The sequence below is a fragment of the Meleagris gallopavo genome, chromosome 3 (assembly GCF_905368555.1).
Source record: "Meleagris gallopavo chromosome 3, MGAL_WU_HG_1.1, whole genome shotgun sequence".
In the NCBI taxonomy this organism is placed as follows: Eukaryota; Metazoa; Chordata; class Aves; order Galliformes; family Phasianidae; genus Meleagris; species Meleagris gallopavo.
This window is the reverse complement of record NC_139406.1, coordinates 92,857,499-92,869,999: the sequence shown is the minus strand read 5'-3', so window position 1 is coordinate 92,869,999 and position 12,501 is coordinate 92,857,499. Positions and strand designations below refer to the sequence as shown.

The window sequence follows — 12,501 nt, the reverse complement described above, 5'->3', positions numbered from 1 at the left end:
CCCTAGAAAACCTGGGACACCAGCTTATCTACTCCTGACTCCAGCTCCCAGCTGGATGTCAGCAGTGGTGACAAGGGAAGGCAGTGCTTTGTCCCCTCTGCACAGCTTAAAAACCTCTCCAGGCTCTTTGTTTCTCCTTTTCCCATGCTCAGAGTTTTTGCTGTGTGGGGAAAAGCTGCCGTGCTCAATGTAACTGCAGATTGATGCTCCCCCCAGGGCTTGTCCACATTGTGGGACTGAAGGATTCAGAGGAAGAAAAGCCTGAAGAATTGCTGAGATTTGGGGAATTTAATTTCCCAAAATACCCACTGTCACCAAGGCGTGGTGGCAGAAACCCAGTCCTGCCTGAGATCCTCTCCTGCTTCCAAGGAAACCAGCACAAATGGTGCTCAGCACATCCCAAGCATTACAGAAAAATGGCCCACTGGGTCAGGGCTGTCTCCTGCACATGGTCTTGACATTGGTGAAAAATTCACCTCTGGAATTGTGTTGATGAGCAAGCCCATGCCCTTGTCCTTGACTTATTTACTGGTGTAGATGTAGGTTCAAATCTCCTTTTTATTATCAGAGCACTTCAGAGGGCACAACCATGTTGTGCAACCCAATTCCTGCACATGCAGTAATTGCATGCTTAGTATGGTGTGTTGTATCCTCCTCTTCCTAGCCGTGTTTCTCTGCTCCCTGCGTTTACAGCTCAGAAATGGGAGAATGTTTCCCTGCCTCACGCAATCAGAGAGAGGAAAACCTCATAGAGCTGCTTTTCCCATCAGAGATCCTGATTCCTTTCCCTGCCCTGGTTGTGCTTTGGGCTGCAAAGGAAAGCAGCAATTGCAGCTACAGCAGCAAAATCCACCTCTTTACCATGCCAGTGATTTTGGGCATGCTTCTCAAATTGGGAATGAGTCAAAACCCAGTACCCAGTGTATACAGTCAAACTGGGACACATTGTTCCAACTATGCCCTTTTCTTGGCAAGCACAATGGTATCTACAAACCCAGTGTGGTTTTTCCACGCTGCTATTGCTCCCTGGCATGGTGTGGGTGGCTTTTTGTTCCCATGCCCTTCCCAGGCTGTCATCCATGAGATTTTCAAAGCTTTTGTTTGTGCTATGTGACTGGTGAGCTGGGTTTTGGAGGGGCTGCTCCACCAATAGACGGCATGGACTGTGGCAAGAGAGCTTCTCTCCCCATAACCTAGAGCAGCAGGGATGGGGGTAAAGAACCAAACCTGGGAAGGCTGTAATATGCTGCAAAGACAGACCAGTTCCTTTCCTTCCCTCTGCTTGACCACCAGTGAAAACATACAACATAAAACCATATTTTCTCCATGATAATAATAAAATAAAATAAAATAAAATAATAACCACATAGCTCAGACTCTTTGGCTGATCCTCCTGGGAAAATACCCTCTTGCTTGCTCCGTTAGGCATACGATTGAGTTCCCAGATATCCTGCTGTTTCTCTACCCTTCTGAAAACACACCTTTCGGGTTGGGATGGTTTCAGCCAGGATGTTTCCTCCATCCACTGCTCCTCCTCTTGTTGTGGGTTCAGCTCTTGCAGAGACAGCCTTGTTCTCCTTGCTCTCCCTGACTGCCTTTGAGGATGCAGTTGTGGAGGTTTCAGCATGGCTATTATCCAAGGTGTGACGAGTTTCTAGATGTAACAAGCACCTTTTTCTCACCATGCAACTGGGGTATTGACGCCTTGCTGGGTGAGCAGGAGTGGGTCAGGAGAAAAACTGGAGCATCCTGATCTTCCCACGCATGTGCTGAATTTTTCCACTCTCAACTGAGTCTCACTTTCCACTCTTAGTTGGGTCTCACCTGCAAGAAATCAGAATCAGAATTTTTAAAACAAATGAACTGAAGACAGGTTGTCTATGGAGCTCATTACAGCTTTCCCCCAGATGGAGAAAGAAAGTTTTCTCATTTCACTCTCAGCTCTCATCTAACCATGGAAATTTTAGCTATCAGGTTGCACGTTGCACAGCAGAAGATATTTCCAGCCCTGAAAGAACCATCAGTCAAATCACTGGATGAGTCAAGCAAATTAAAAAAAAAAAAAAAAAAAAAAAAAAAAAAAGAGAACAATTTTGCAAAGCATGACTATTTCCTTGCCTTCTGGGGAAGAAGGGGATGTGTGGCATGCTGGGTGCTTTTATAATGGGTAGATAAGGGAAATTATATTTCTGAAAGAAGGTAAATGGACAAGTACACCATGACTTTCTGGTGTCCCTGTGAAGGCTCTCACAAGGCCAGTTGCTACCACAGCTGTTTCACTGATGAGTTTCTCTCACATATCCCTAGAAGCTCCAAATGACTGTTCCCTGCACCTCCACGTGACTCTAGGATCTTGAATTTTAGGAGGGCTGAACCTCCAGATATCCCACATTCAGGGAAATGCAATGGCAGAATTATCAGCTGAGCTGTGTTACAAGTGTAGCTTCAATAAACCTGTCTAAGATAATGTCTCTCCAAACACAGTGGTGACCAGTAGTGTCTTCCTTGGAGAGAACTGGCATTAACTCCTTAGAGGGTATGCCAAGGGAATTTTCTCTTTCAGCTCTTCTTCATCCCAACCATCCTTTCCACTGTCCTTTTTCCTTCAGACCCTACAGACTTCCAGTATCCCTCCTCCTGGCTACAGAGATCTCACCATCAACATAAACCTTGGCTCTGAATCCAAGAAGGATGATTCACATTCACAGCCTCTTTTCTTTACAAACAGGGTGGTGACCTCCAAATTGCTTGCAAGGAACATTCTCATGTGAGGGCTGCTGATTGGGGTGTGCCCAAACTGTGTTGATAGTCTGATGGTATGGATAAGGCTGGGCTTGTGCCCTGTTTGCTATTCTGGATGTGATCCTTGAGCCAGGACATTGATGGGGATGTGAATCAGAATACTTGACCCCGTCACTGAACTAGGTGATCTTAGTGGCCTTTTCCTACCTTTATGATTCTATGCTTCTATGAGTTGTCTGATGTGTCCCAAGCTGATGGGGATGAGTTATCTCTCACGACCTTGAAGGTACAAGGCATGTGAGAATGGTTTTCGTAGCTTCGTGGCTGGTAGCCATGGCCCCAGTAGGCTCATGCTCATAGAATCATAGAATCATAGACTGACTTGGGTTGGAAGGGACCTCAAAAATCATATAGTTCCAATCTCCCTTTTGTAAACAGGGTTACCATCCACTAGATCAGGCTGCCCAGTGCCCCACTCAACATGGTCTATAATGCTTCCACAATTTTGGGCAACCTGTTCTCAAGCCTTACTACTCCTGTTATTCAACTCTTGTGACCAATGGCAAAACTTTTCGTGACAGTCAGCTGTCATGCTGAGATAAAAGTCTACTAAATTCATATTGTTTTCAGCCAGACAAGGTGAATTTGGGCAAGTCCTGTGCTTCCTAGCTGGAGGCTTGGTAGCCTCCACTAGCTTCCATAAGACTGCCTTGAGGAGTCTCTGTCCTGTTTGGAGCCTACTTGTTCTGTTTGGAGCTAGAATGGGAGGTAATGACCTTAAGGTCCACTAGGAGAGGTTCATGTTGGATGTCAGGAAAAATGCTTTCCCAGAGGAGTGATAATGCACTGGAACAGGCTGTCCAGAGAAGTAGTGGAGTCCCATCCCTGGAGGCGTTCAAGAACTAAGGAGATGTGGCACTTGACCACATGGTTTAATATTCATCATGGTGAAGGGTCAACAGTTGGACCTGATAGTCTAAGTGGTATTTTCTGACATTAATGATTCTTTGATTCTACCAGTCAGATGCCTCTACACTTAACTCCGTTGCCACTGCAATGAAATATGGAGCCTCCCCTGACCCATCAAGGAGGGAGGAGAGGACACAACCTGACCAGCCTGATTCTATCTGGGGCTGAGCTGGACTGCTTGCCCTGCATGCTCCAGTTGCGTGATTCAGGCATGTCATGAGCACAGCTCATAACTTGTTCCTTTTCTTATTGTCCCACGATCTCTTCTCTCCCACATTCGGCAGTTTGCAATCGTGAGCTGAAATGAAGAATTTCTGTGATTGGAGCCATCCTCCAGAAAGAAAAAAGAGAGAAATCAGAGGGAACTGAAAGTAAAACTTTCTTGGACCTTGACATTTGTAACATATATCTGCTCCATCGTGCATTGAGAACACTCTTTGTCTATTTGCAGTTACATAAAAGGGGACAAGCTTTGAAAAATGTGCTCCCAAGGTCTGGCACAAACACACGTGCTGACCACTGCCAAACACAAAGTGGGTTAAAGTTTCTTCCTTAAAACCCTGAGGCTCTGTTAACTTTTTACACCTTCCATGGTACCATCAGGTTGGTGACCACCTAGCCCACCTTTGGCTCTCCCCCCCCATCCCGTGCCCTTTGTCTTCTATTTTTTTTTTTTCCCCCCCTAGCTTTTTCCTCTCCTTTTAAAAAGTGACCTTCAAGACATACTTGGCTCCTTTTGGTGGTATTGGTGGGAGCCCAGAGCCCTGGCAGTGGCCCTGGGCGTGACTGCAATAACAACACCATGCAAGAAAAAAGCAGTTTGAGACATGGCCAGAACCTGGTCTGGATCTGAAAGTTTTTGCAGTTTTCTCCTTCAGGATACAGGGGTAGGGGCCAGATGATGCTCTAGTTGCCTTCTGCACCCCAGGCTTTACAGGACTGCAGCTGAGATTTGTGGAGCTATAGAAAATACTCCTCAGACCTAAAGCGATGTGGTTAAAACCTAAGCAGCATCTGCACAAAACATGTGCACTGTGCACAGTGATTAAGTAATGCCACCACAGGGGACACAGTGAAGGACCAATCCTTCCCTCCCATCCCATTCCCTCTGACCGTCTTTAATTATTTCCCCACTAGAGCTTTGTCTGTTCAATTTGATTTATTTTTGCTTTGTAACAATATTTCTCAACTCTCTCTTTCTCTCTTTCCAGTTCTGGCTGAAAAATTAATCTTGTTTATTATTATTAGCCTTCCCTCTCTCTAATTTATTTAAATGCTTTCCTACATTTCTACTTCCTACAGCCCATTTCTCACTTGTAGATTTTCTGTTCTGCTGCACTGTGCTTTAACAGTGTCATTTATTTACTGCTCATTTATTTGTTTTAATTTCAAAGCCTTTCTCCTTTCTTGTTGTGGTCTGTGTTCATGCACTGCTCCTTTCTTCCTGCTGAGGACAAGCATTTCTCTGCTTGGTTGGCTCCAAGACAGGCTGGATTAAGAGCAATAATTCAATTTATTTTCTTTCTTTCGATTTCTTTTCTGGATTTTCGGTGTAGACGGAGAGGAAAGTTCTTCCTTTCTATTTCATTGCTGGCCAGCTGGAGGCTGGATATTGTAAGTAAAACAAGAATGTGGACTAATACTTATCCTTGCTCCCTCCACTCTCCAGCAGATCGTATTTCCTTCCTAATAGCATTCATGCATGTATTTGTACAATGTCTGGTGCAGAGAGTATGGCTTTTTTGCAGATTATTTCCTAAGTATCACTGCTGCATTAGCTGTCATGTGGGACTCACACAACCTTGCTAAAAGAAGAGATGATTAAAGATTCATGTTCAAGGTCAGGGCAAATCTAGAAAGAAGAATGGAGGACTCTGAAAATAGGATGCTTCCATCCTGCTGCAGGCAAAGCAGAGAGAGAAAGCACTGGGGATAGAAGGAATGAGGAATTGGACAAAAGAAGGACTGGAAACAAAAGACAAATCAAGAAGCAATCTACATAGGATGCAGATGGCAAGAAGCCATCTACATAGGATCCTGAATATACAGACTGTGAACCAACATGCTGGGGAGCAATGTAGGGAAAAGAAAAAACAATTGGATGCTTTTCATTCTGTTTCCACACACTCCATGACTTTTAAATTTTAGAATCATAGAATCATTAAGGTTGGAAAAGACCTCTGAGGCCCTCTATTCCACTGTCCACTGTCTACCTACCAATATTTCCCAATAAACCATGTTCCTAAACCCCAGAAGCAAATCTGTCTTGCTTCTGAACTCCCCTTGGTCTTTTCTCTCTCTGAAGACTCCTGGTCTGATGAAATCTCCTCTTGACCAGCATGTATTTCATTTCTTTCTTATTTTCATTTCTGATCATTCCCAATTTAACTCCCACAGATGTTCCCATTCTCTTTTGCCTCTGCTGCATCCTGAGCTATGTGGCAAGAGGTGACAGTGTGGTTGTGAGAGCAGGGGGAGGGAGCCTGGATATACTGAGGAGGTCACCAAGGACTGGAAAAACCTGATAGAATCCTGACATAACAACAAGCATTGTCGCTTGGAAACCCCAAATGTTTCTGGAGGGCAGAGAAGCAGAACAAACAAAGGCATTGGACCCTATTCCTGCTCCAGCCCTTGAGAACCTCTGTGACAGTCTTCAGGCACAACTATTTGTATTGTGGGAATGTTACAGTACAGTGTTTTTCTGCTTAAAGTACTTTTCTCGGTACAAGTGTGTTAATTCTGAAGGACTATGGGCAAGCCAGTGAAAATCCCATTATTTACCTATTCTCCCACTTTCATTATGACAGATATGAAGCTGTCCTATCATGGATGGAGGATGCCAGATGATACCTATCATGAAAGCAATGAGCCACACCAGACTGGCATGGCTGCCTCAGCCTTGCTCTAAGTTTTGTGGCTCAACCCTACAGAGTAAGAAGGGACTCCCATGTCTGAATCATAAATTGTTCCTCCAATTAGCCCTGCAGATGTTGGAATAACAGATTGGATCTGAGTGAGAGGTAGAAGAAATTGCTGTGCGTGATGGGTTATTTCCTACGCACAAACACACCCAGCGCTGATTCCACATTATGGGCTGTCACTCCCCAAAACTTCAAATTGATGCAATCAGATGAAGTCGAAGCAAACACAGTCCCAGTATAAAACCTTTCGATGGTGCATCATCCCACACTGTGCGGGCTCTGAGGGTACAACAATCATGAAGGCTTTTCTTGTTGCCCTGCTGGTGGCAGTCCTGTGTGCCGAGCAAGGTAAGGTGGTACAGAGGCTGGGGCAGCCAGGTGGAGAGGATGGAAATGCCAGAAGAGAAGTTAGAGATAATACAAGAACAAGAGGATTTGACTGCTTTTGCTGCAATTTCTGAAGTCTTGGTAGTGCACTTTTTTTTCTTTGGTCTTCCTTACTTCAAACAATATTTAGTGAGGTTGAGTCTTAGGCTCTGCTTGAGCTCTACAAGGTGCTCATACCTCACAGAAGATGAGCTCACCACTTGTGTTTCTCTCACTCTTGAGTACTGTGCTCTGAGCATCTGAAGATACATACATGAACTGAAAAATGCTAAGAGCTGAGGACCATCAAGCCTGTCAGAATTCTTTTGGACAATGCTGTCAGACATAGGGTTTGATCTTTGGGTGGTCCTATGCGGAGCCAGAAGTTGGACTCAATGATCCTTGTGGGCCCCTTCCAACTCAAAATATTCTATGATTCTATGAATTAAGCTGGGCTCACGGTTTTGCCTTCAGTTTTCTTTTTGTTCCTGAATGAAACTGCTGGAGTTGCTGATAAAGATAGCTGGGCTAATGTTGAGGCTTCATCTTCTGCCAGTGTTTCGCTTTATTTCCCACAGTGGCACTGCAATTAAGAAACTGGGTTGCTGGCAGATATTTGAAAACCCAAGAGCTCTTTGTTCACAGCTTTGATGAGCTTTCTTAAGTGCCTCACAGTGAGTGTATTTGTAATGGGATCCACAATAAGTTGTGCTTGGCCTCTTTCAAAAGGAGATGCAGATATGACTTGATAACTGTCTGGAGATAACCAAATAATAAAAAAAAAAAACAACAAAAAACCAACAACAGCAGTTGCTCTCCCTGCATGTTTGTAATCCCAAGGAGTACTGCAAGCCTTTTTGCACTGCTAAGGCTATTTCTGGCTGCATTTGCAAAACAAGAGCTAATGGAGGGTGGAGGCCAAACATAGGCAAGACTTCACAACAACTACAGTGTTTTAAGTGGTTTCCTGTCTTACATTAGTGAAAGAGAGCACGAGTGCATTTCAGTTGCTTTTGCACATGTGTTGGAATCTCAGCTCTGAAGGAACTGTTTTCAAATAGCTATGTGTGATTTATCAGAGGAACAGATCAAGGAGGACTACAAGGACTGAAAAATCTGGTAACATATTGGTCAGATAGCAAGTCTGGAATTGCTATTGCATGGTATGCAAAGGATATCAATCCACAGCCTGAGTCAGGGGACCTTCAGAGAGAAAGGTGGGATGGGGCTTCATCCAAGTGATAGAGAAGAAATGAGTGTTGATGTGTCAATTCAAAAGGAAGTTGAAAGACCATCTGGAAAGGTTTCAGAACAAGGTGATCGGTTGTTTGGTGAGGTTCCAAGCTCCAGATCTGTATGCAAGGCACTTGAGCTTTGTGCAGCAAAGAAAGTAGCTTTTTCTTCTCTGACCTGGGGGAGTTTGGGCATAAAATGGCTTTATATTCTCTTTTATAGCTGCTTCTGGAGTTGTCTAACCAAATGTTACGGGCAGGTTCAAATTTAGGGATGTGTTTGAATCAACTGGGCTTCAGAGAATAGTGGAAGGAGATTAAAAAAACAGGTTCAAAATCAATTGAAAGGAGCTGCTGTGTGCAGAAATAAGAACTTGAAAAAGCCAAAAAGAGCTGAAGTAAGGAAATTTTGATCTAAATGAAAACCCTCTCTGGGTTGACAGTTTATCACCTTTGATCAGGAACCCTCAATCACTGGGGTTTTTGCTGTGCAGGTTCTTGTGGTCACCATCCCTGGAGGTGTTCAAGAAAAGAGGAGATGTGGGACTGAGTGGCATGGTTTAGCAGATATGGTGGGGATGGGTTAATGGTTGGACTTGATGATCTTAGTAGCCTTTTCCAACTTTTCTATGATTCTATAATTCTAACCATTGGTGGCAATGGAGCAGGCTGTCTTTGATATCTGCTTGACTGCCTCCTTCACCTCTGACCAGAAAAGTAAGGACACTGTCATGGGACTCTGAACAGGATGGGAACCATTTTTCCACTCCCAGCAATTGTGAACCAACCTCCAGGGAACACACCTGTGTTTCTTGCTTGGCCAGGTGTCAAACTTGGAAATCTGAATCAATTTACAACAGTTTTGTTCAGAAATAGATATCCTTCCACCTCCTATCTTTGTAATAGCCCTTGCTGAGACCTGCTTATAATGTCACCGAGGACATGTTGTTCGAGGCAATGGTGGGAATAATCGCTCCATTGTTCAGAGCAACCTCTCCCAGGGAACTCCCTTTAACGTGACTCTGCTTAGTAATTTAGCTCACAGAGGTATCATAGGCTTTAATTAATTCGTGCCTGTACAATGTTTTGCAGATGCACTCTGAAAATACTAAAAAAAATCCTAAACTCTCAGCTGAGAATGGCACCAGCTTATCCTCTCCTTGCCCAAACTGTGCTATGCTAAACTATACCAAGTTCTGCTTCTGCAGATTGGCTGCCAACCAGGCCAGCATAAAACATGGGAGAGATGGAGCTTAGTCTGGAGGAAAAGTCACAGGAGAGCACTGCTGAACCTGAAAAATGTGTTTTCAGATTTAATCACCAAAAATCTAAAGTAAAGAGAGAAAACTTGTTTTCTTCTTTTGCTTGCCTTTTCAGCTTCATTAATCAAAACCAACCTCTTATTTCACTTGCCATGAAGACTCATTTGTAACATGTACTTTTTATTTTCCAAAAAGGGACATGGCTTTTGACACTTTCTTCCCAGGAGGGCATTGCTAAAGCCACTGATGTGTGTCATGTATACTCTTTCCAGCTTCCTCCTTGTTTTGCTACACATGCGAAAATGAGCACTCCAACTGGAACTGTCTTAAAACCTACAAGTGTGAAGACCATGAGAAATACTGTACAACCACATACAGTGCTGCTGGGTTTGGTGAGTACTAATAACACCTCAAGAATTATGTTTTTTGTCTCCAAGGACAGCGATGGGCAATAATTTCTTCAGGGCAGTAGCTGCTCTTGTTGGAAAGAGTTGATCACAAGGGCTTGAGGATCACATCATATAAGGTGGAACACAGATATTCTCATGAGCAGACCTCATGGCTTGATCTGGAAGCTCATACCCATGCTTGTGACATAGGACAGAAAGGGGTTAGTCGTTAGGAATGTAGTTTTAGAGATTAAATATGCGTTGGCAGTGATTTTTTGCTGTCCTGCATGAAGCATGGCATGGATTTCTATCAAGGACTTTCTAGCGTTGTGCACTTGAGCCAAGTTGTGTGAACTCTCACCCAGTACGCATCAAATCTGCTGATCTCTGTTATTCCTGCACTGCAAGTTAAATGCAGAGCATTGTACTCCTCCCATTTTCCTCTGGTGAGGACTTGCAGGGGAATCTTACTTCACAACTCTTCTTTCTTGTCTTTTCATCCAGGCAAAGACATGGGATATCGCATAACCAAGAAATGTTCTGCAGACTGTCCTGAGACCAACACAGACTTTGGCGTGGTGGCCATTTCCACCAAGTGCTGCAAGACCTCCCTGTGCAATTTCAGTGGTGCCAACAGTGTAAAATTGAGCTATGCTGTGATGTTCCTGGGAACAGTAGCCAGTTTGATCTGCGTCATTAGGGCAGGATTGTGATGAGGGTTGAGGGTGGGAGAAGATGTGATGACCCAAGGACACATGCTCTTGCCAAATAGATTAAATAACATCTTTTGTCAAATGTCTCCATCAAGGTCTATGCTATTCTGCTTTTTTTTCCAACACTTCTTTTTCAGATCTGACCCACAAACTGGCATGGCAGTATAGCTCCTATTTTTTTTTCCCCTGATTATTTTGTACTAATTTTCCCTGAGAAAGCTATTTTGATTGCACATATGTGACAACCGTCAGACAAAATAAAGTTTTATGTTATTCTAGAGCGTGTTTGATATATCCACACTAAGCTCAGCCTGAGAAAACAGTTCTGCCAGAAAGTGCTGCAGCTTGAATCTCTACATCACATCAAATTCCTTTTATTTTTTTAGTGTCTGGGAGTACTCTCTTGGCTGCCTTTCTCCATTGACTCAATTGCATCCAGCAGCTCAAGAAAGATACTCCATAAAGCCACATGTTCTGCCTGATCACTCAGAGCTGATGAATGAAGGCGTCAATGCGGAAAGGTCAAAGCCATTTGTGTTGTTCCCACTGCAAGCTGGCACTTGTAGTGGCAGAGAGAACTGTTTTGTGACTACAAGCACATGGGAGTGGGAGCTTGGCAAGTTGCACTCTTGGCAGTGCTAACAAGTCTTCATGTGATCGCTGCAATGTGGATGATTTAACCTCTTAAAATGGGTCAAAGTGCGTTCTCAAGATGCTGGGGATGTTCAAGATAAGGACAGTACTGTTAGAGTTCTCCTCATTGAGAGGTGGCCTCTGTGCCAGCTTGGAGAAGATGTTGGTTGGGTAGTTCAGGAAAAATTTCTCCTCTGAAAGCATGGTGAGATATTGGCACAGGTTGCCCAGGGAAATACTGGAGTCACCACCCCAGGGAGTTTTCCAGAAACATGGAGATGTGGCACTGAGGGACATGGTATAGTGGAACATGGTGGGAATGGGTTGAAGATTGGACTTGATGATCCTAGAGGTCTTGTCCAACCTTCATGATTCTATGATTCTAAATGATTGCTCACGCCAACAGGGATGGGAATTGGGCAGAAAGAGCTTGGAGAGGTGGCAATGCCTGATCAGATGGAGTGATCTCTTTCGCTGTTGTATTTTGAGGCTTGGGAATGGGAGAGATGGAGATCCTAGAAGAGCTCTTGGAGAGCAGAGCTCTAAGATAACGGAGATGGTCAAAGGACCTGCATTCCTGGAGCAAGAGGGTGCATAATTCCTGGTGGAACACCATACAGGAGCTACATTTTAGGAGAGCTTAAGTAAAAGTAACGCCTGGAAAAAACTCCTGTTTGCAGCCCAGCTGGGTTAGGGAGTTCTGCTCCATCAGTGCTCGAGGCAAAGTGCAAAGGGCATGAACTTCCACACCACAGTGAGAAACCACAGTGCTGGCTGAAGGCTATGAAAGGCTTAGTCACTCTGTAAAGATTTATTTTCTGGGCGACGAGGGTGTCCTGGCATTCCTTGAAATATGAGATGGGACAGCTGAAGTGTTGTGGCTTTTCTTTTTGGAAGGAGAAACAGAAACTTGGCTTTTGCGCTTCTCTTTAATCGCTTTCATCATCACTTTTCCTGTATACTAACCACATTAATTTCTGAAATTATTCTTAAGGCTTTGGGCCAACTGCAAAATCTATAAACAACATTTGAATTAGGCACCATGATTAACTTTAAAATTCAGCTTTCATTTCATGAAAAAATACATGTTTTCACCAAAATAAAGAAATTATTCATCCATCTCCTGTGGTGACCTCAACTCGGTTTAGAACAAGATGAGTAAAACATGACAAGCAAAACACACATCCCCCTCACTCTCATTTAAATCCCTTGTTTCTCTTTTCAAAATGTTCTGGAATTTCATAACATCTAAACACTTGTAAGCTGTAATA

At 43.9% G+C, this 12,501-nt stretch overlaps 1 protein-coding gene across 1 annotated transcript; it reads left to right on the top strand.

The window, feature by feature from the left end:
- The first annotated feature begins 6,931 nt into the window (after positions 1-6,931).
- LOC100541197 (lymphocyte antigen 6E-like) lies at positions 6,932-10,802 on the top strand. Its single transcript, XM_003205323.4, has 3 exons — positions 6,932-6,983; positions 9,768-9,887; positions 10,389-10,802. Exons 1-3 carry the CDS (start codon positions 6,932-6,934, stop codon positions 10,595-10,597), a joined length of 381 nt encoding a protein of 126 aa, XP_003205371.2. The 3' UTR covers positions 10,598-10,802.
- Positions 10,803-12,501: the final 1,699 nt, after the last annotated feature.

What these genes read in the sequence shown, in the direction of transcription:
- LOC100541197 (XM_003205323.4), top strand. Translation starts at nt 6,932, where the DNA reads ATGAAGGCTTTTCTTGTTGCCCTGCTGGTGGCAGTCCTGTGTGCCGAG. An exon ending in AGTCCTGTGTGCCGAGCAAG is followed by an intron (nt 6,984 to 9,767) that starts GTAAGGTGGTAC and finishes TACTCTTTCCAG; the next exon opens with CTTCCTCCTTGTTTTGCTAC. An exon ending in ATACAGTGCTGCTGGGTTTG is followed by an intron (nt 9,888 to 10,388) that starts GTGAGTACTAAT and finishes CTTTTCATCCAG; the next exon opens with GCAAAGACATGGGATATCGC.